The 24,232-nt window shown below is 31.8% G+C and overlaps 1 protein-coding gene across 7 annotated transcripts in view; it reads right to left on the bottom strand.

Annotated features, from left to right (window-relative positions):
* LOC123197094 (protein TOPLESS-RELATED PROTEIN 2-like) overlaps window positions 1–23,400 on the bottom strand; it is a 62,100-nt gene extending 38,700 nt beyond the window's left edge. Inside the window, exons 1-27 of one of the 7 annotated variants that reach the window (XM_044611277.1) lie at window positions 22,864–23,400; window positions 22,595–22,693; window positions 22,272–22,458; window positions 21,644–21,823; window positions 21,290–21,403; window positions 21,046–21,204; window positions 20,597–20,774; window positions 20,391–20,517; window positions 20,169–20,278; window positions 19,894–20,032; window positions 19,669–19,778; window positions 19,344–19,413; window positions 19,178–19,251; window positions 19,002–19,097; window positions 18,779–18,874; window positions 18,508–18,635; window positions 18,015–18,249; window positions 17,761–17,928; window positions 17,231–17,338; window positions 17,007–17,153; window positions 16,209–16,319; window positions 15,950–16,132; window positions 15,691–15,819; window positions 15,016–15,111; window positions 13,889–14,074; window positions 13,404–13,573; window positions 12,647–13,290 (exon numbers count right to left, since the gene is read on the bottom strand). In XM_044611277.1, coding sequence (XP_044467212.1) covers window positions 13,074–13,290; window positions 13,404–13,573; window positions 13,889–14,074; window positions 15,016–15,111; window positions 15,691–15,819; window positions 15,950–16,132; window positions 16,209–16,319; window positions 17,007–17,153; window positions 17,231–17,338; window positions 17,761–17,928; window positions 18,015–18,249; window positions 18,508–18,635; window positions 18,779–18,874; window positions 19,002–19,097; window positions 19,178–19,251; window positions 19,344–19,413; window positions 19,669–19,778; window positions 19,894–20,032; window positions 20,169–20,278; window positions 20,391–20,517; window positions 20,597–20,774; window positions 21,046–21,204; window positions 21,290–21,403; window positions 21,644–21,823; window positions 22,272–22,351 — 3,411 coding nt within the window. In that variant the 5' untranslated portion in view covers window positions 22,352–22,458; window positions 22,595–22,693; window positions 22,864–23,400 and the 3' untranslated portion in view covers window positions 12,647–13,073. The other 6 variants (XM_044611279.1, XM_044611276.1, XM_044611278.1 and 3 more) reach the window with 6 other exon arrangements.
* Between the last annotated feature and the right edge of the window lie 832 nt (window positions 23,401–24,232).

Raw genomic sequence — 24,232 nt, 5'->3', positions numbered from 1 at the left:
TTACAAGAAATATTGCTACTTGAATATAATTTCCACTGTACAAAATCATGAAGCTTACAGGGAAAAGAAGTGCAAGTATAAATTAAACTTTTTCACAGTGGAACAGCCCAAAATAAATAAAAGAAAAGGCTGGTTTGAGTACATAAACAGACAAGCATGATAACAATGCCGAGAGCAATTTGATAGACCAGTGGTCTTTCATCTCACTACATCCCTCTCTTAACAATTGAATTTCAACATCCAAACAATTGAATTTTAACTATGAATATAGAATGTGTTTATTCTCTTACAGAAAATAGTAATAAAAACTAAAAGAAATGTATTGAAAGTAGAGGTGCCAACCCCCTCCCTCTTTTGGCTGTAAATTCCCCTTAAAGAATTATTGAATTCTTGCTTGCCCCTTCTTCATCCCATCTTCTCTTTTTATAGTCTGTTATCTGCCCTAATGCCTTGATTTCAGCTTCCATTATCTACCCGGATTTTGCCTCTTTGCTGTCTTCTGAATTGCCTCATTGTTTGTTGTTTTCTCCTGATTATGTGCCTGAGATCTTCTTGTGTTTAATTATTTTGCTTTCCTTTTGTATATATATGTGCATAATTGGAGGCCTAACACATAACTATTTTATTAATGAATTACTCAACTTGTGTGATGAAAATGTTGAGAGGTTTCATTGAGTGAAAAACAGAGCTTTCATTAGTATATATACATTTTCTGAGTGTCCAGGTTGGTAATCCTGGGCACTCTAAATCTAGGCCTTTGAAAATCAATCAAACAAACACACTGTTTTTGCTTACTTTCATGCCTGATCAACAGCAAATTACAATTCCACACTGTTTGTTAAATTATTTTCAGAACAAGAACTGAAAGTTCCTACCAGAAACACATGGCATGCGTCTCTCTTTTTCTGATTACATTATAAAATATATTCATTCATTAACTAATTAGTATTCTTGAACTTGAAGATTCAGAGAGGAGAAAAGGTACCCATTGTACTTTCTTTCTTCAAATATTACAATTATGTACCTTCTTCTTTCAAAATTTTTATTATTATAGTCTTACTCTTTTTTTAATCTTTTTATTATTAATTGTTAGAAAAACAGACTGTATAAAATGGTATATCAACTAAATGGAGATGACAATTTTAGTCTGAATTTAAGATCTCTAACCTTAATGGAGAGGAGATTTTTTGATAGAAATAAGAATAAGGATAAAAAAATTTATATAATCGAGGATAAGAATACATGTATTCCGTCACCGCACCACTCTGTCCCCACCCTACCTCCGTCTGTATCCTCATTCCCTCTCTTTTATATTAATATATTTACTTAAAATACTAATATATTTTTATAGTTTTAAATTATTTATGTTTTTCAAATTTATTTATGTTGTAATTGTGCATATTAAAGTGATTAATATATAATATTTGTGACATTTAAAATAGTAAATTGGTTTTGATTTTACGTAATTTTGTTGTTTAATATATTTATGTTATATTTAGAGGATACGGAAAGAGAATTTTTTCTCACAAGGAAGGGATGAAGAATCTTTGTTATCCTTGCAATGGGGACAAGGACGGGGACGAGGATATCAATCCCCTCCCCGTTGCCATCCCCACAGAGAAATATCATAAGCTAAAAACTCCTATCTCAACTCAAGGCTTTAATGTTTCATTTGTGCTTGGATACAACCTAAACTAGTTTGATTTAATTAAGTGTTTAACTTCATTCGAGTTAAATTCAAATTAAAATTTTAATTTGATAGTTCAGTTTGAGTTTAATTTAAATTCCTATATGATAATATTGTTAATCATATTGGCCATATTATTTATAAGTTGTTGACACTATTTATTCCATTGATAACATCATTTATCTTTATGATAATCTCAAACAAACATTGTCAATAAACTCAAATAAACTCAATCTCAAACTAATAATTATGGATTCGTGTCACATTTGAATCATTCCATATTCAAACAGAATTCAACTCAAATTTAATTCTAATCACTTCTATAGTTATAAGCACTTCTACAACATATTGTTACAACAAATTTTGGACACAATCTGCAAATTTGCAGATCAGGGTGAGACCTGATGAGAAGGCTTATGAGGCATCATGATGCAATCTACAAAAATTAAAAACATAAAAAAAAAAATTATATTTACAATGAACACGTATCAATTCATTTTAAGTTTATTACAAATGATGGATTATCATCTCAATTCATTTACAACATGAAATGAAGGTTGCACCAAATTCAACTCATTTGACACTGGAAATTACCACTCATCTCATTAATATGTGGTGGAAAATGAGGAGTCACAAAGTAGTAGTTAGATAAATATAAATGTATAGTTATGACTAAATTGTATAACGGTAACATGTGATTGGATAATAAGATTTTTTTTTCTTATTTTAAATAACTTAATTAGATATTAACATATTAAGTTATACGAAAAGTATGTACAATATGTACATTATGGGGTTGTTTGGTTAAATACGTAAAATGATTAATGTGTTAAACTATTTTTTATTACTTATATTACTTTTTTGATTTATAAATAATAAAATATTTCAATAATATTTTATTACCAATGGTGATATGACATATTAATTTGTTTAGTTTGTAAATAATAAAAAATTTTGATAATTTTCTATTACCTGTAGTGATATGACAAGTAATAAAACAGTTAATCTGATTTCCAATTCCACTATAGGTATTGATAGATTACCAAACTAATCTTTCGTTTTAGTTATAATTCTATTTTTAATTATTAATTTTTAGGAAAAATTACTCTTATTTTTAATTAATATAACAAATAATATGAATAATATTTTAAAATAATTATACTTAATGGCATTTAAGTAAAATAATATTTCAGTATTCTTTTATTATATTTAATAAAATTAATAATTATTTATAGTTACTAATTTTTATAATATTTTATATTTAATAATCTTATAATTAATGTTTTATTTTTTATAATAAAATATTATTCTAACTAAATATATTAGTTCATTAATCTAATAAAACCATAGACATCTACCACATGATAGAACTGTATTATTTAAATAGTAAAAATAAAAATATCTCGATTGGAATTATAAAAAAAAATTTCATGATTGTTAAGGAGGTAAAAAGGAAATTTCGTATACAAAGATTTTGAATGAATTTTTTTAACTTACCTTTTTTTTTATTCTTTTATAAAGTGGGGAGATTGAATAAAGTTTTAGATTTTGAAGACTAAATGATACTCTCACCAATCTTCATCTTTACATGGTGGGTCTTCAACGCAATTGTTTTTTCTTATTTCATACTAGCCAAAAGACTTATTCTCACCTAAGGTATAGTGAAACCTAAAGTTTTATCCTCTAACTTTTAAAAATTTAAATACCCACCTATAAAATAATTTCTGTTAAAAATCTCAATTAAGGTTAGTGGTAAAACCGTCATTTAACAAAAATTAAAAAAATCTAAATTTTTATCACATTCCCCCCTCAAATTGAAAATCTCACAATTTCCCCCTCAAATTTTCCTTGAAAGTTTAAAAAGTGGTAATTTTCCCCTTAGGGTTTTTTCCTCTTTTCTTTGGTGACAATCTGCCTTATCCGACTGTCAGCCATCCTCCCTCCTGTCTTATCTCTCCATCTCAACTCTCTTCCTCTCCTCTCTAACCATAGAGAGATGAAAATTGTCTAAAAATCTAAACAATTTTCGTCTAGAAATCCAGATGATTTTTATCTAGACGAGTCATCGTCCAAATGAATCATCTAGATCCATCCAATTCAGACGAATCCAAATGATGTCATAGTTTAGGGAGAGATAGCCAAACTTTTCTCTACGAATTAGGGTTAAAAGCATTGTCGCCAATAGCCAGAGATGGTGGCCAAAGTAGAAGGAAGAAAACCCTGAGTTTGGGGGGGGGGGGGGGGGGGGGGGGGGGGGGGAATGCTACTTTTCAAAGTTTGAAAACTTTAGGTAAAGATGAAGTTGTTAGGTTTTAAAACTTAGAGGGGAAATATAATGAATTTTATGTTTTTAAAATATTTTTGTTAAATAATAGTTTTGCCTTAACTTTAACTGAGTTTTTTAATAGAATTTTGCTTATGGGTGGATGTTGGAGTTTTCAAAAATTAGAGGGGGTTACTTTGAGATTTCACTATACCTTGGATAGGAACAAGTCTTTCGGCTTTTCATACTTTATAAACTCATTTACATCTTCTATGAAGCTGCCACATTACAATGACTTTACTTTTGAAATAGAGTAGAATTATGTGAAAATCAGAGAAGTATTATACATACAAAAAAAATGAATATAATTTTATATGTAAATAATAATATAATATCATATAATTAAATGTTGTTTTATCTTTAATTCAAAATTGTTTAATCATATAATTATTTGTTATTATTTATATATAAAATTATACTCTTTATTTATATATATAATTTATTGTTGAAATTAATATACAATAAACTCATCGCTTTTTCTTAGTTTCATACCTGTAAATTACAATTTCACAAATTGTTTGTTAAATTATTTTCGGAGAATTTTTTACTTTTGTCTATTATTTATAAATTATTTTTGGAATCGTTATTTCAGAATCGTTATTCAATTTTTCATTCAAAACTCCTAATTCGTAAGAAAATCGATTAGAAAATTTTAAAGTTATGAAAACGCGTGATTTCATTAGTGTACGTGGTTTCCAGCTAAAAAGTGAGGTCTGATGTGTACATTGTTGATTGTTCAGAGACTTACAGGCTTACTTACAAGTTACAGCAGGAGAAAGACTCACATGGTGGTCCAACCGTTTCAGATTATTATCACTGTAGTCCGTTCTTTTTTCAATCATTTCCAAGTCATTTCCATTGATCGTTAGTAAAACGGATAACATGAAATGGCGCAACGCAAAAATATCATAAACCAAAAAAATCTAAGTGACTCAACTTGACTTATTGCCTGGTTTGATTCCAAATTGAATTGAAATCGAAAAATTCAATTTGATAATTTAATTTGAGTTTAGTTTAAAATTTCATCTGATAATATCTTTTTACTATATCGATAACATTATTTACTCAATACTTTGTATTTCATTTGTGAGCGAATTAGTTTAATTTAACTAAATGTTTAACTTGGTTTGAGTTAAATTTAAATTTTATAATTTAATTTGAGTTTAGTTCAAATCTTTATACAATAATATTATTAATGATGTCAATAATATTATATATAAGTTGTTGATACTATTTATTTCATCATAAACATTATTCATCATAATGATAATCTTAAACAACATTTTCAATAATTTCAAATGAATTTAATCTGAATTGAACTCGACTCAAATATAAACTTAAATATAATTCTAGTCACTTTTGTCGTGTATGAGCACTTCTACTATTGCAATAAATTTTGGACACAATCCACGAATTTATAGATCGAGTCGTTGTCCTCTCTAGTACATCCTCCTTCCAGTCGTGCTCCTTCCAATGGTATGCGACATCATCATCAACGAAGACTTTATCTTTGTCTCTAGACGAAGACAAGTCGTCTTCGTCTAGAGACTGCATAGCGTCAAAAGGAGTAAGGTCAAAAGGAGAACATGCCGGAGAGAGAGACATTGTCTGAAGATTGTTGGTCGTAGTAAAAAAATTCAATCTGAAAAATTAGAAACCCTAAGAGGAAAATGTTGTTTTTGAAAACTTACATTGGGAGGAAATTATTAGTTTTTTGGGTTTATGGGAAAAATGATATAACTAATGAACTATGTTAATTTTAACCACCTATGGGTGGGTAAATAGGATTTTCAAAGTTAACAGAGGAAAATGAATAAGTCTTTTGGCCTTTAAACAAAAACAAAAATTTTAAAATAATATTTACAAAGAACATGTATCAATTACTGTTAACTTTATTGTGAATGATGGATTATCTCAAGTCATTTACAACATGAAATGAAACAAAAATTCCACCAAATTCAGTTGATTTGACACTAGAAATGACCAATCATCTTATTTATTTGTGGTGGACAATGAAGAGTCAAGTTATAGCAAGTAGATTATTAATCTGACAAAGACAAGACATATTCCATGAACCCACGTGAAAGAGACTAAATCTGTCTTTCATCCATCTTCATCTTCATCTTCACATGGTGGGTTTCCATTGTAATCTCTTTTCATCTTCACATTATTCCAGTCTTGAGATATCTTTTAGTCTCCAGATATCAATCATTCAAAAGCCAATCATAAAAAAGATATGTATTTTTTTAGAACAGTAATTTTTAAAATTACAATTCTTTGTTTTTGGTGGCAATCCAATTATTTTTCATTCAACTCGTGATTCTAATTTGTGTGTGTGGTTTCTAACTAAAAAGTAGGCTGTGATGAAAATAGACTTTAAATGAATTCAACATCATTCACGTGGTGGGTCTTCCTTGCTCTCATAAACTCATTTGCACCTTCTGGGAAGCTTTCACATGAAACTCATCATAGATTGTTGCAACAAAGTTTGAACATGATCCGCGGATTTACAATTCGGGTTGAGGCCTCACGAGAAGGCTTAAGAGCCATCATGATGCACTCTAAAAAAAATTAAAAACATAAAAAATTCATATTTACAGTTAACACGTATCAATTGGTTTTAACTTTACAGTGAATGATTATTATCTCAATTCATTTATAACATGAAATTAAAGTTCCACCAAATTTCAATTGATTTGACATTGGAAAATGAAGAGCATGTAGATAATTAATCTGACAAAGACAAAGACATCTTCCAAAAAGCAGTCACAAGAAAGAGACAAAATTTGACTCTCATGCATCTTCATCTTCATCTTCATCTTCACATGGTGGCTCTCCACTGTAATTTCTCTTCATCTTCACTATCTTCCAGTCTTGAAATATCAACCATTCAAAAGATAGTCAGAAAAGATATGTATATATACTCATAAATCTTATTCACCCATTTTAATGCCACTAAAAATACCTTTGCTCATAGTTTGATTTTTGCTTTTGGCTCCTATACATTCAAATATATATTTTGGAAAATGAAGGGTCAAGTTGTAGGAGGTAAATAATTAATCTAACAAAGACAAAGGCATCTTCCAAGAAGCAATCACATGAAAGAGACGAAATTTGACTCTCATGCATCTTCATCTTCATCTTCACGTGGTGGGTCTCCCTTCACTATCTTGCAGTCTTGAGATATCTTCCAGTCTCCAGATATCAATCATTCAAAAGCCAGTCAAAAAAGATATGTATATATACTCATAAATCTCGTTCACCCATTTTGGATTTATGCTATTGGCTCCCATGCATTCAAATATATATTTTGGAAAATTAAGAGTCAAGTTGTAGGAGGTAGATAATTAACCTGACAAAGACAAAGGCATCTTCCTGGAAACAGCCACAAGAAAGAGACTAAATTTGACTTTCATGCATTTTCATCTTCATCTTCACGTGATGGGTCTCCACCGTAATCTCTCTTCATCTTCACTATCTTCCAGTCTTGAGATATCTTCCAGTCTCCAGCTATCAACCATTCAAAAGCCACTCATAAAAAAGATAATGTTTATATACTCATAATTCTCGCTCACCCATTTTAATATCACTAAAAATATCTTGGCTCATAGCTTGATTTTTGGCTCCCATATGTTCAAATATCTATTTTAAAGACTAAATTTTACTCTCATCTATCTAACCATCTTCATCTTCCCGTGGTGGGTGGATCTCCATTGTAATCTCTCTTCCCTGCCTTTTTTTATTTCAAATCTCATAAACTTATTTGCATTTTCCACCTAACTATACTCTATGGAGACCCACAATGTGAATAAAGTGATTTTAAACCAAATTGATTTAGTTTTGAAAATCAGTTCAAATTGAATTAAATTCATTTAGAATAAACTCATATCAAACTCAAATTAGGAGAGTCGGTTTTCTTTTAAACCCAATTAAATTTAAATTAATTGTTAAAAACAAATCATTTAGTATATAGTTCAGTCTAGTTTAATAATTGTTTTAAATAATTGTTAAAATGAATCATTTGGTATATAGCTCAATCTAGTTTAATAATTGTTAAAATGAATCATTTGGTTTATTATTTGATAAAGTGAGGTCAAAAATTATATATTTGAATCATATTATCAGAAAATGAGATAAATTTACTTGAAAATTGATGGGAGAAATTTAAATTCTCATTACAAGGCGTTCAAGCATAAATGAGTTATTTTCAGCTAAAACGCAAGTTGTGATGGTGCAAATTTTCGGTCAAAATTGACTTTGATAAAACATTACTTAAAGCTTTTAATAAAAGAAACACTTAGATGACGTTTTGGTTTAGAGGAATTAAAGATTACTTATTAATATTATTTATTATTTATCTAGTTAATAATATTATTTATCTTACTAATATTCTCTAACAATATTTCAAATCAATTTGCACCTTCTAGGACCGTGACTCTGACTATACTCTTCAAATTAAAACCTGATAAAATCAATTTCTTCCTTCCTTTTTCTTACTTTCATACCTCATCAACAACAAATTACCATTCCACACATTGTTTGTTATATTATTTTCAGAACAATATTGATTATTTTCAGCTCAATTATTATTATTCTAGTCTTACTCTTTTTTTAATTTTTTATTATTAACTGTTAGTAAAACGAACTATATCAAATGGTACATCACAAAATTATCATAAGTCAAAAAGTCTTATCTCAACTCAAGGCTCTATATTTCATTCACAATTAGATTTGAATCAAACTAATTTAATTTAATTAAGAGTTTAACTTGATTCGAGTTAAAGAAATTTCAATTTGATAGTTTAGTTTGAATTTAGTTCAATTCCTTATATAATAACAGTATTTTGTTAATACTATTTATTTCATTAATAATATTATTTATCTTTATAATGATCTCAAATGACATTTTTAATAAGTTAAAACAAACTCAATTATGGATTTACACTAAACTTAAATCAATTCATATTTGAATTGAATTGAATTCGAATTTAATTTTAATCACTTTTGTAGTCTATGAGCACTTATATTGCTATAGATTGTTGCAACAGAGTTTGAACAAGATCCGCAGATTTACAATTCGGGTTGAGGCCTCACGAGAAGGCTTAAGAGCCATCATGATGCACTCTAAAAAAAATTAAAAACATAAAAAATTTATATTTATAGTTGACACGTATCAATTGGTTTTAACTTTACAGTGAATGATTATCATCTTAATTCATTTACAACATGAAATTAAAGTTCTACCAAATTCCAATTGATTTGACATTGGAAAATTAAGAGCATGTCATTAATTAATCTAACAAAGACAAAGACAAAAACATCTTCCAAGAAGCAGCCACAAGAAAGAGACTAAATTTGACTCTCATGCATCTTCATCTTCACATGGTCGGTCAATCATTCAAAAGCCAATCAAAAAAGATATGTATATATACCTAGAAATCTCATTCACCCATTTTTTATTTTTGCTTTTGGCTCTCATACGTTCAAATATATATTTTGGAAAATGAAGAGTCAAGTTGTAGGAAGTAGATAATTAACCTGACAAAGACAAAGACAAAGGCATCTTCCTAGAAACAGCCACAAGAAAAAGACTAAATTTGACTCTCATGCATTTTCATCTTCATCTTCACGTGATAGGTCTCCACTGTAATCTCTCTTATCTTCACTATCTTCTAGTCTTGAGATATCTTCCAGTCTCCAGATATCAACCATTCAAAAGCCACTCATAAAAAAGATATGTTTATGTACTCATAATTCTTGCTTACCCATTTTAATACCACTAAAAATACCTTTGCTCATAGCTTTATTTTTGGCTCCTATACGTTCAAACATCTATTTTAAAGACTAAATTTTACTCTCATCCATCTAACCACCTTCATCTCCATGTGGTGGGTGCATCTCCATTGTAATCTCTCTTTTCTGCTTTTTCTTATTTCATACCTCATAAACTCACTTGCATTTTCACCTAACTATACTCTATGGAGACACACAACATGAATAGGGTGATTTAAACCAAACTGATTTGGTTTTGAAAATCATTGAATTAAATTCATTTATAATGAACTCATATCAAACTCAAATTAAGAGAGTCGGTTTTCTTTTAAACCCAATTGAACTTAAATTAATTGTTAAAACAAATCATTTGGTATATAGCTCAATCTAGTTGAATAATTGTTTTAAATAATTGTTAAAATGAATCATTTGGTATATGATTCGATAAAATGAGGTCAAAAATTATATATTTGAATCATATTTTTATAAAATGAGGGAAATTTACTTGAAAATTGATGAGAGAAATTTAAATTCTTATTATAAGTCATTCAAGCATGAATGTGTTATTTCCAACTAAAACATAAGTTGTGATAGTGCAAGTTTTCAGTCAAAATAGATTTTGATAAAACATTGTTCAAAGGTTTCAATAAGAAAAAACTTAAATGACGTTTGGTTAAAAGGAATAAAAAATTATTTGTTATTTTATCTTTTATTATTAATATTATTTTATTTGATTTATAAAAAAATATTTTGATAATTTTTTATCAGTAATAATATTATGACAAATAATATAAGAGATAATATTATCACCTCCTCCTCTAAAAAGTGATGAGTAATGATGCACATTTTTACCTCAAATATACTTTGATAAAACATTGTTGAAAAGGCTTACACTATGAGAAAGACTTAAAAGATATACTTGTGGTTTAGATTATTACATTTTAGTCCAATTATTTCAAATATTATAATATATTCTTTTTCAAATTATTAGTATTTTAATCATTTCTAAGTCAAATTCCATTGATTCTTAGTACAATGGACAATATGAAAGGCACGCCATAAAAATATCATAATCCAAAAATTCTCATCTCAACTCAAGCCTGTGTGTATTGTTGTAATTACCGTTGGGTTTTAACCAAATTTGCTCAATTTGACTCCATGTATAACTTAATTCACGTTGAAATTCCAATTCTATAATTCAGTTTAAGTTTAATTAAAATTATAATTTAATATTATTATTTATCCTATCGATAATATTATTTATCAATTATTAATATTATTTATCTAATTGATAACATTATTTATCCTACTAATAATCTCTAACAATATTTTAAATCAATTTGAAAAATTTGAATCACAAACTAATTTTATATATTCAAATTAAACTTAAGTCAACTCATATTTAAACTTGACTTAATTCGAATTAAATCCTAATTAATTGTATCGTATGAGCACTTTTACCACAACAGATTGTTGCAACAAATTTTGGGCACAGTCCTTGAATTTTTGGACTGGATTAAGGCCTCACAGGAAGGCTGATAGGCTATCACCATGCGAAATACACAAATTAAAGAACAAAAAATTTACATCTTTTGTGGGTCAAGCAATGAAATTTTATAACCCATCGTGATGACAGATACGTTGGCCGTCAGGCTTACTGAGCCAACACAACCCGCTTGCAAGCACATCGTGTGACGTGCTGGACCTTACCATTTTCCGTTAGAAACAACTCGACCCCTTGCCCATACATCATCACGTCAATAGTCAAGTAAACGTGTCATCTAATCCATAAACCATTACAAAGACCCATATAAAATTCCTAATCCAAACATTTAGGAACAGTAACAAGCATGACGTGGTAATTTAACTCACATCCATAGATATACTTTCTTATTACATCCCATAACTACATAAGAAATTAATTACTTTTCATAGATCATCTCATTAATATAATTATTTTACCTTATTAAGTAATAATAGATATAAATCTTCGTAAACTGATTGAGTCTCAATTGTGTACACAATTGTAACACAACCTCTAGGTCATAAAGATAGAGGATTCAGTCGAGGCAGAAGACCCCAACCAGTCTCCACATATTAGGCACGCATTCACTTGCACTACATTACTGTACCAAAATCTCTATAATAACATCTTGAATAACATAATTATAGATATAAACTTCGGAAACACAAGCTGACCCAACTTTATAAAAATTCTTTTTTCAAGTATTTAACTATATCACACAAAAAAAAAATGAAAAATCAATACAATTAGATCAAATATCACATATTATATTAAAAAATAAGACAAAACTAACAAACAAGTGGATCTTAAGGTTGGATAAGATACAAGTTTCACAATAACTTGGATCAAACAAATCATATTTGAATATGAATAAATCAAACATAATCTTAAAATCAAAACAAAGATAGAAAATAATTCTATGAATGAATCAAGCTGGAAAAGATTTAAATATTTGAATTTGAACTCAATCGAATTGCGTTCAAAATTAAATAGCTTTTAAACTAAATTCAAGCCTATCCGAGTTTGAGTTAAAATTCAACTCATTATCTCAAACTAACCCATATTCAAGCTCAATTCGAATCTAAGCCATCCCTAAATAATTGATTAAATTAACCCTTTGTCCAAGTTCGAATGATCGAAAGGACTAGACTTTCACTCTCTATCACAAACAATTACTATTTTCTTCTCTAATTCCAAGAAAACATTTTATACATCCAGAATTTGAACCATAAGTAAAAAAAATCATATAAAAGTAATTTTATGAGGAATAAGAAAAAAATTTAAATTCATGCACCGAAAATAATAAGAACTAAACTAGAATTTCTACTGTACAAAAACATGAAGCCAATTGGAAAGAGTAGTGCAAGTATAAATTAAACATCTTTACAATGGAGCAGCCCAAAATAAACAAAATAAAAAGGCTGGTTTCAGTACATAAACAGACAGGTATGGCAACAATGACCATTTTCATTCCAAAAACCGTCAATGTATACAACATCATACAAGGAAAACCTTCTAAAGTGTCATCAAATCAGCTTGTTGGAGCTGGATGTGTTCTCAGTTTCAGATAAAATGTCTCTCTAGAATTTCATGTAGCAAACCAGCCGATGAGAAAAACAATTTACAACAGAAATAGCAAGGCGTGATTTGGAGTAAGTCAAAGAGTGAAAAGGATGATGTTCAAAACTAAGAACCAAAAAAATGTGCAGCTCAATGTGTCTATACTCCTTGTAGTCTAACCTTTCTGATCTTATATGCTGCAGCAGTTACCTGGGAGGGAGCTCTGACGGTTGACCAGCCAAAGAAGGATTTGACGAATTAGAGGGGAGGGATCCATTGTCTTGGGAGGGTGTACCACCCCACTTCAACTCGGTATCAGACGGCTCGACTACATGCACTGCTCCATCACTCATGCCAAGAGCGATTTGATTAGGCTCAGATGGATGAGCTGCTATAACAAAAGGATAGGTGGTAGTGCTGCTGCTGCACAAGAAAATATTTTCAGTGAGGGATGGCTACCTACTGCTTTAAGATTTTGATACAAGGAAATTAATGAAAAATTTTTGAAACCTTTGAAGTGGTTTTTATATACTTACCCAGTGAAGGAAGGTATGTAGGCAGAAGGTGCTATTCTACATCGGAGCCTTAAATTGTCCGCATCAAAAACTCCAACAGCACCATCACAAAAACCGGCATACACCAGTAAACCATCACATGAATATATTGCACTTGAAATGGGAGCCGGAAGTGTATCTTTTGGAGACCACTACAAGTAATAAACACAGAACATAAGGCATAGTAACATTTGCCGGACATGTCGCAGCACCAGCAAAAAAACTTCCAACAACGTGTGATAAGCCATGCACAAGGCTTCTAGCATACCACCTATAAAAATGCATTCAAGAATATGTGATTTGGGTCTCATAACCTATATTATCATGGTGCTATGTGTCCACACAATTTAATTAGTTTAATTGAATTAAGATCATGGTCATATAAATTATCATATGGTAAGTTTACTTAAAGAAAGAGTGTGAACTGATGACACACTAAAACAAGATGAGATGGAAGCAAAACTTACAGAACGTGAACATTCAAGCTTGCTGTCATAAATGGAAATTTGGCTATCATGAACCACCAATAGATGTGTTTGATCATTATGAAACTGGACTTTAGTTTCTCCGACCAGAGGGGATTGACGGCCAGCTGGTGCTTGTATGAGCCTGCATTTCAGCTTCTCCCATTTATCGATGCTCCACATACATAGCTGTATCGAAATAATTGAGTGTAAATAAATAATTTATTATGTTATGGACATCAAAAACCCATAGATAGCATTAAAGAGAAAGCTTCAACATAATTTTTGGGACCTTGACTGAAATTCAATAGCATTTAGAAATGACTGCGGAAAGCCTCTTTTGAAACTTGTAGAAAAATAAAGTCTTTCTTCATTTGCATGATTGACTATTCTTTTTAGTGTAGTAAGTGATTAGCTTTGCTAGTGGTAGAATATCTTCCTCTATTGATTTCACTTGTAAACTCTATATAACTTATATTTTTCCTCCCTTAAGACTTATTTTGATTTAACATTACAGCCAAGGAATTTGAACTCAAGACACTTGGCTCAGTTGGCACGATCCCAAGTTAAATAACATCTTGATCTAGAAGCCACATCAAAAACTCCAGCTGATGGGTAAGACCCCATTACTGGTATTTAATCTATGACACTAACCAAGATATCGACTTATATAAAGTTCAAAAAGAACATTTTCATTGCATTTTGCATTAGAGATTCCCTCAAAACAATTTGACCATTCAACTTCACCTATTTGGACAACGAAAGCTTATATTTGGGCACTGCTCAACACCTATTGCTGACCAAGAAACATACAAGCAGACTATATTTACATGGTAATTCAACTATATTAGACAATTTTCCAAAGAAAAAGCTTGTAGTATCCAGCCATTGATTACCCTCAATGGGTAAAGATCAATCTCAAATTGCACCTCTCATGCTATCTAACAAGGTACTAAGGAAAATATTTTGCTCCCCAAATAAGCAAACATTCAATAGAGCAAGCCCTTAATGATTTGAACGTGCTAGTTTTCTTACTCTCAACAAAAAGTAAAAGCACCCCAAATAAACAAAAGAACAGCTAATAGCCATAAACACTAAAATATCGAATTTTGTATAAATTTTGCTCTAACCTGCGCATCAGCCCCTGAAGACACCAACGCATTTAAAGTTTGGGAAAATGCAAGCCCTGTGATTCGATTTTGGTGACCCTTGAGTTTGGTTTTGACCTGCCAGCAACATTCAGCCTAAATCATACTTCCACATTATATGTCATGCAATAAGCTTTATATATTCAAGAAAGCTATTGACTAGATTATTTAGATAGCTACACTTGAGCTTTGACAGTTTTAGTGCAGGGTTTTTTATATTGTAGAGGACTCATGTATGCCTTTTTGTACTTTTGTTGCATATAAGTTTTATTGGGAAGATGATACATTTTCTTTCAATAAGAAGAAGAAGAAGAAGAAGAAGAATAACAATAATAATAATAGTAGAAAAATGATTTCGTTGTTCTTATGGAATTATACTAACCACCGATTCCCAAACTAAGATGGTAACATTAAGACTTACCCACTATTAAACTGAGCCAACAAACATATATCAGATTGCATGGTATGTGTAATGATTCAGCCAAACCAAAATAATATATATATTATCGTTCTCAAAATAACATTGTAATCAAATATAGATTAACACTAGCAATAAATGGAGCAAACTCCAATTGAAGATGTCTTGCGACCGGTTACACACAAATCTAGCTTCAAAATTTAAGTAAAGAAAACGACAATTCAAGGGAGAAACTTCACCTCATCGACTCTGACATTGTATATCTGAATGGTAGAATCCTCCATCCCAATGGCAATAATATTATTATCTTGGGGATGGAATGCCAAAAAGGTAGCTGCTGGAGGTGGAAGCATAAACATTGTCATGACCTGAGACATAGTAAGCAATCTCATTCAGTTATGTGGAATCTATAAATATTGCAAAAGCATTATCTCAATCAGATATAGTTAATTATATATGAAATACAGAGCTTTAATTTGATAAGGGGCAATAACTTACCTTGAATGTCATCATGTTGAACAAGGAAACCTTTCCACCGGAGGCAGACATAACATAAGAATCATTTTTGGATAAAGCTATGCATGCGGCAGACTCTTCAGCTGGTTTACCATCATTAATGTCATTGGTCATAAGTGTTCCACTGGGAGGTTGCCACAACTGGGGCACTACATATGCAGTAGCCTGACAAGTTTGCAACAGACATTAGAAAGGTCAAAATATAAAAATAAATGAAATTTGCATATTCAAAGTAATAAACCTTCCCCGAGGGATTCCTTTCACTACGCTGCCATTTCCACAGCTTGTGAACAGCACTGGACGTAAGGGCTAATAGAGCAAGGCCAGAGTTGGTGTAGATCAACCGAACAACCTGAAATTTTTTTTTCTTATTTACTTAAATCCAACAATAAACATCTACAAGACAAAAAAAAAACATGTATATTTCTCAAGCCTAACTGCAGAGGAAATTTCCTATGCATTTCACATCATTCATGCATATTGCTTGATTTGGCTATTTACGCATTGATTGATATGAAGCTTTTGGGATGAACTTGACATTGTTTCTTCTTCTGTGTCCATTTGTTAAAGTCATTTAGTTTAAATTATTTCATCACCCTCTTCTAATTTGGTAATCCATAAAACCAGCCATACCATGTCGAGAAGGCGTATTATGCCCTAACTTCACAACTGAGGTGGCATTACCATGTGAATTGGCAGACCACACACCACCATTGTCAGAGGCATTTTAGGTTAATTAAAAAAGAAAGGTTAAAACATCAGATGAATGGTTTTAAACTAGCATTCCAGCATTTGACTTAACATTCCAGAGTTCCTGTCATTATGCATCCAATTCTTTGGAATATACAGCTGGAATGGTAATGATGGATAGAGTTGCATACGATTTGCATAGCCTTATAATAGTAAATTATCCAATATATGAGTGCAGGTGCATAAAGGGAAGTAAATAGCTAAAAAGAAAATATCCAGCAATATGGAAGAAGAGAAGTTTCTTCCTAACTGAAATGACATGCAAACACTAGATTTTTTTACCACCTACCTTGCTCGGTGCCATAGAATCAGGTAAGCGCAGAGCTTTCATTTGTGATGAATCTGAAACATCAGGAATTTTCCAGCTCTTAACCTTGTCTCCATCATCCACAATACGTGGTTTAACATCAACAAGTCTGCTGCTGTCCATAGTACCCTGCAGTGGCACTCGGTATAAATTTGTGGACCAAGGTAGAACCAACAACTTCATGGCATAAAAAATGCTAAACTTACAAGACTGTTGATAGACACAGCTGGAGGAACTCTATCTAGCCGATCCAGAGTCGGAGCAATGGCACCAGAAACATTTCCCATTGGACCGAGTGCATTCACAATCAATGGCTGCCAATGATTGCAGTAGCACATAAGACACCGACAGAAACAAAAGGTTGATTAATAGGTTATAAGAAAATGTATCCTGAATGTCTTATTTCTTTGAGCTTATGAAAGGTCAAATTCAACAAGATTCTTGAGACCGCTATGGGATGCAATCATAAGAATTTTACTCAGGACTGATATTATATCAGTCCTGAACCAACTGAACCTAATATCTAGTTCAAGGGTGATAATGCCAGCCCCTAAAGAGCTGATGTTAATAATTTTATCTTCCCATGTGTTCTTTCTTTAAAAATTACTTTTTTAAAACAATTTCAAATAATGACATGAGAGGGTGATTAAGATTTCTAGGCAACTTAGTAATGGATCGCAAATATTGTTTGAATATACAAGAAAAGTAACACATCAACAAACATACACAAAAATACCTTAGAGTTGATGGGTTCAGATGGGACCCTATTTTTGTCAATAGCCCTGCTTTCTAACATTCTTATCAATCGCAAACCATCACTGTTGGCCAATATTTTGATACCACTGTCACTCGTTGTAACTGCAAGCAGAGATCCTTCCTTATTGAATCTCAGTCTAGGACTAGCCTGCAAAGAATAGAATTGAATGAACAACTGCTACATATCTACTGTTAATTACCATTGGTATACAAGTAAACAGTACAACTACAAACCGGCAATCCACCATCTGCATCAACAGCTGTCAGCATATTTGTATTGTCCATATCCCAGAATTTAATTTGAAATTCATCACCAGCAGCCAAGAACCGATTCCGTGTTGTATCAAACTGGACAACTCCTAGAGAACGCTTTCTAAAACCCAAATATGTCCTTTTGATAGCTCCTTCACTCTCATTCCACTCAACTAAATGAGATTCACCTTCTTTACTTGTTCCGCATGAGAATAGCCTGCAAGAAAATATATAAGTATTACTCCATTCAGATGATGTAAGAAAAGTTAAAAATAATGGCACATCAAAAGCAGACAACTGCCTAAACAGTCCAGCAACAAAGGATCCTTGGCAGCTAAATGATATACATCCTTTGTAAGACAAGATAATATCCAAAACTTCAATGAGTCATTATTAAGTATCATGTGCATAAACAATATGAAAAATCACCAAAATATATTAACCTGTGTCCATCTTAAAATAAACCAAGCTTTACCTGGTTCCATCTGCACTATATGCCATCATGGTGCACCAGTGTCCAGGTGCATCATAGTCCACTCTAGATCCCAAGCAATCATATAGCCAAGCTTTGATCTTTCCATCAATGGCAGTAGAAAATATAAACTGCATATTTCAAGATAGGAAGATGGATAATATGGGATTCAAAGTGATGGTAGCCATCTTGTATCTATCAGTGAGTTACCATATAAAAACAAATAATGATACAGATCACCAATACAACACAGACAAGTTAAAAAAAGACTAACCTGAATATTTTCTTTGTGGTGTGGGCAGACTGAATACACAGGAGCTTCATGGCCTTCAAAGGTATACTGCCTGCGTCCAGCTACTGCATCCCATACCTGTCACAGAAGATACTACTCTAAGCATCCCAACAAGCCAAACTCATTAATAGGACAAACATTACAACGAGGATATATCAATTATGTTTTCCCTAGAGAAGCAGATCAAGGCCTTTTAAGATGATACCTTAATAGTCTTATCATCTCCACAAGTAACTATACAAAGTTGCTTATTGGGATGAGCAAATGCAATGTCATTAACTCCACCAACATGGGCATCAATCTAAAACAAGCGACGAGAGATCAATAAACTGTATGTAGCCATTTTTAAGGAAGAACTGATATTCAAAATACAGAACTTACCTCTAAGTGCTGTCTTAGTTCTCCGGTTGGATTGAAAGTATAAATCTGAACAATATGTTTTGAAAATGCAACACCTAGACAAAGCACAATTTGATTAAGAGAAAATATAAGCACACTGAACTAGGGATGTGATTCATATTCACAAGCAAAGAAAGCATATACATACCAAGCATAAGTCCATCTGGCCCCCAAACACACCTATTCACTGATATCCCAGCATCATTCAACAAAGCCGTCTGGTAGTACAAGTTAATTAATGAAGAGATAAGAATCAGTGCATTCTTATCTTCCTAAATTGTCAGTCATGGTTAATATTAAAGTGTCTGCCAGTCAAGCCAGCAAGTATACTAAATCCAACTTTCATAAGTATTTGGGTGGATTTATATGAGTAACAGTCACTGCCCACTATTATTAAATTCATTGTCAAGATCGCATTGACAAAGGATGAAGATTTATGCATTGTCCTCATAGGAAGTTAAGATGGTGAATACCTGCAATGGCATTGAAGCAGCTGATATATCCCAAACCTTGAAAGATTTATGTGCCAGCCTTTCCCGGGACCCCACCTCCCAAAGGCTAATCTCACCAACATTTGTCCCCACTACAAAGCAAAAAACAAAAATATCAATCAATAACAAAAAATCTGAGGAAAAAGTTTTACAAATTTTCAGCGACTAGAAATTCAACAATGGTTATTTTCTTTTTTCTTTTTTTACCTAAAAGAATATTTTGTTGTTGTGGATGGAAATCCATGCTCATGACATTAGATCCTTGATTTAGAGTTCGCACAACAGCTTTAGTGAGGTCGTCCTGAGAATATACATTGGGACTATGTGCTACACCAGAAAAAGACACCTAGAAACACCATACGATCATTAGAAATGGGAATCAACCAAAAGCATCGTAACAAGCAGCTGATATAAAGGCCATTTAGAAATTTATAGAAGCTATCAAGCTCTAAAAAACAAAAGATTATCTGACTCATCCACACCTCATCAGATTGGCCAGCGCGGATACGCTTCATCAAATGCTCTGAATCAGCTGATTGATAATCCATTCCAGTCATACCTGTTGGCGTCCTTGGATGTTTCAAAAATGCAGCTGTATACATCCCAATAAAAATAAATAAATAAACTATAGTAATTCCACTAAACATATTAAGCCTAATGAGGGGGAAATGCAATGCAAACTACACAATAACAAGCAGCCTTACCAGCATTAGAAGACTGAACAAGACCACCAGGGCCTGCTGCCACAGCAGGGTGAGGTAAGGAAGGACTACTGTTTGACATCCAACCAGCAATAGCACCAGGAGATGGGGAAACAACAGTCTGGAATGGCTGCACCATAAGAAACATTACAATTGTTATTTGAGCACGAACCAATGTTGTATATGGCAGATAGAAGCAAAATACTCACACCATGAGCACCAATAGGCGGAAATGCACCAGCCTTTGGTATTGGTCCCACAAGGGGGCTGTTTGTAGGAGGAGGACGAGCTCCATTAGCTGTAGGGTTGCAAGAATGATCAGTGAAGAGTGTTTTAATATCAGGATTCGGACGAGGATTCTTGCAAAGTTGATGCTGCCAATTTAAACTGAAAAGATTTTAAAAAAGAAGCAAGTTTTAGAAAATTACTCCCATCAGGAGGAGGTATATAATCTGCAAGTGTAAATGATATCAATAACATATGAAATATAAGAGGAAAAATGCAAAACCAAAGTACAAATCAACTAATATATAACATACCAATAAACATAAATATTTTTAAAGTGCATTCTCTAGGTTTTGTTTTTTACCAAAAAAACATGCTGCACCACATTGGCAACAATAAGACATTAACTGCTATGAAAAAATTCAAGAATAACCTCTGGTTTATCAATGTCCTCAGTCGTGAACTCTTGAAGGCTGGGAATGCAAGCTTGTCACGAAACAGGGGGTTTGCTTCAATTAGCTTTTTAAGTTCTACAAGCATAATATTACGAGCTGATTTTGTGTCTCCATACTTGGAAAGCTGCTCATTTTGCCTGATCACAAAGGGCCAACAGAAAAGATCAACTAAAAAATTTCATAGCATAACATAATAATTAAAAAGAATGGTGGTGTAGTCACCTAAAGTTATCAAGAGTGAGGAGCTGAGTAATCTCCTTGAAAAGATCTTCATTGAAGGATGCAAAAACCTTAAGGTCCTTGACAAGAATCTCAACAGCCTTTGCTCGATCCTGCCTGATAACATGAAGGAAAAATCTGGACTATTATTATGCAGACATAGGTTAAAACTCTTACATAAAAAAAAAAAAAATTACTTCCCTCTTAATGAATAAGAATACTATTAATTTTTAATATGTCATGATCACTTCAATCGGTTTAGGATATCAGCACAATGAATCAAAAGTATATTAATTTCCTCTTAAATCATAGTTGTTCACAAAATTTAAGACTAACAGCGATTTATCTGAAACTCACCTGTCAAGAGCCTCCAAATACTTCTGCTTCCTGATTTCAAAGAAAATCTTCATTGAATACCTGTTATCTTCAACCTTCGTAAACCCACAGAGATAACGCTCAACCTCATCCCATTCACCGGCCTGGACTTGATCTTCAAAATGTTTCATATTAAAGAAAAAGCCAGACTCTTGCTCCAACCTAATTGTCAATACCCACAACATATACACATGAACATGGAAGATTAGCAATGTATCTGATCAATTTTGTTAAACTCCACAAGGCACCAAACAAAAAGCAGGAAATGGAAAAATCAACCATGGAATTGCTAAGCAAGGACAAATAGACTAGTTTTCTCACTATGAAAAGCTAAATGCACTGGTACCTCTGATTCCAAACACAGGAAATGTACTTCATAAAAGGTAAGCATGTTTTTTCTAATTGTCCTATAGTTAAAACGCAACAATTCAAAAGTGTCCATTTGATTTACCATAGTACAATAAATTAAAAAATTCAAATGAGGTTTGCCTTTAACTTATCAACCGGCCAAAACTGAAATTTTCATATTTCCAATGTTTTTCCAAGTTGTCTGCAGGGCCAAAAATAAGCTTAAGATGCAATAAAATAACCATAATAGAAATGAACTTACTTATGAACAGTTTCCTTGAACTTTTCCTCATCCAAGAACTGTAGTATCAAGAACACCAGTTCCCTACTTAAAGACGACATCGTCCCCGGTACCCCTAACGACTCCAGCGCAAAGTTGCAATATGAAACAAGCCCACAGAAATCAATTGCAGCCAACAAAAGTCTGCCCCAAAGGAAAACCTCACCACCTTAAAGAAATTCAAAAATACAATGTACTAAGAAGCTACTTCTCTCCCAGTTCACTTCTGCAACTAAATTCTACTTCAAATAGAATGAATCTTAACACATCAATAAATCACAACAATAAGATTAACCATATATTACCCAGAAGCTATTTCTCCTTCACTTCTTCTTCAGTGTCATAAATTCCTTCAAATCATCCCTCAAAAAACCGAACATAGCACAAAGAATCCTTCACACTGACTACAGAGAAAAAACTGTTTCACCAACAGAACACAAATCCCAGATACATAAAGAGCATACAAACAACACCACCACCAAAAACCTCAAGCTGAGAAAAATCCCACTTCACATAAACCCTAAATTTCAAATCACTATACAGAGATCCACAAAGTAAAGCTCAAGCCACTCACCAAAAATGTGAAACACCTTGATTTCACCCCGAAATGTGAAGCATGTCTTCCTTCATCTGTCCACACAATACAATACCCAACAGATTATAAGCAAATAAACAACAAAACAAGGGCTTACTCGCAAAGCAGCACCAAAACCCGAAGCTAGGGTTAGGGTTTTTTTCCTTTTTTCCGCCTTTTATCTTCTGTTTTCCTTTGTTTCTTAACAACGATAGTAATAAATAATAATAATAATGACGCTTTTGCAACGACAAACCCAACTCACTTTCTCTTTCTAAAGCCTTGAAAAAGTCATTAAAAAACACACAACAGTTTTCAAATTTTGCTTACAACTATTGTTTTTCTTGTTTTTTGTTTTCTTTTTCTCACCCTCTCTCTGCCCTTCACCTATAAAAAGTAAGAACTGCAAATCCCCATCTGATCTAATCTAATCTAAACAATCTTTTTATCTCTCTCTTTAGAGGACTGAGACAACAGTACAAAACTACAAAAGCTGTGTGTTGTGTTGTGATTCTGAACACTTTTTTCTCCCTTTATTATCTCTCTTCTCCCACTACAAGCCAGTATTTAAAGTGTCACTTCTCTTTTCTATAATAAATATATTAATAAATAATTCACTGATATTAATAATAATAATAATCTTTACCATTTATCACCATTGCATATTTTTTAAGAAATGAAATGGATTTTTCTTCTTTACCCAATTTTCTTCCCTTTAAGCCTTTTCTTTACCGTTGTTGTTACTTTAATACTATTTCCTAGAAAACCCTTAAAAGGGGAAAATGATTTGGTGTGGACTTGCCTCTTTCCTTACCCATGAAACTCCTCCTCCTTCCACCTTTATTATGGATAGATATAATTCGAATTGAATTTAAATATTTTTTAATTCAAATTCAATTTGAATAAAAATAGAATGAATCAAGTGTAAATCAAATTTATTGAACCAAAATTAAGATAAACTCAAGTTTAAATTGATCCGTAAATTTAAAATTCAATACAAGTTTACAATTTATTAACAAAACAATATTGTTTTATTGATAATTGATAAAACAATATTGTTTTAACTATTGTTTTGACATGACTCAAATTCAACTATAAGTCAAACTCAAATCAAATTGAGTCATCACCCAACTCATGAGTGGAATTGAAGCAAACTCCTCCTAGCTTGAGTTTAACTAAATTTCATAACGAGTTCATTCTCTCAATTCAAGTTTGATATAAATAAATTCGAATCGATTCATTTAAGTCTAACCCAACACTTCATAGATTGGTTACTTTGTTTCTTTTTTATGTGGGTGATATTATATAAACAAATAATTAATATTAATATGAATAAATAAATTAATCTGTTATTACATAATTTAATAAT

This window comes from Mangifera indica, chromosome 2 (assembly GCF_011075055.1).
Source record: "Mangifera indica cultivar Alphonso chromosome 2, CATAS_Mindica_2.1, whole genome shotgun sequence".
Classification (NCBI taxonomy): domain Eukaryota; kingdom Viridiplantae; phylum Streptophyta; class Magnoliopsida; order Sapindales; family Anacardiaceae; genus Mangifera; species Mangifera indica.
This window is presented reverse-complemented; position numbering and strand designations above follow the sequence as displayed.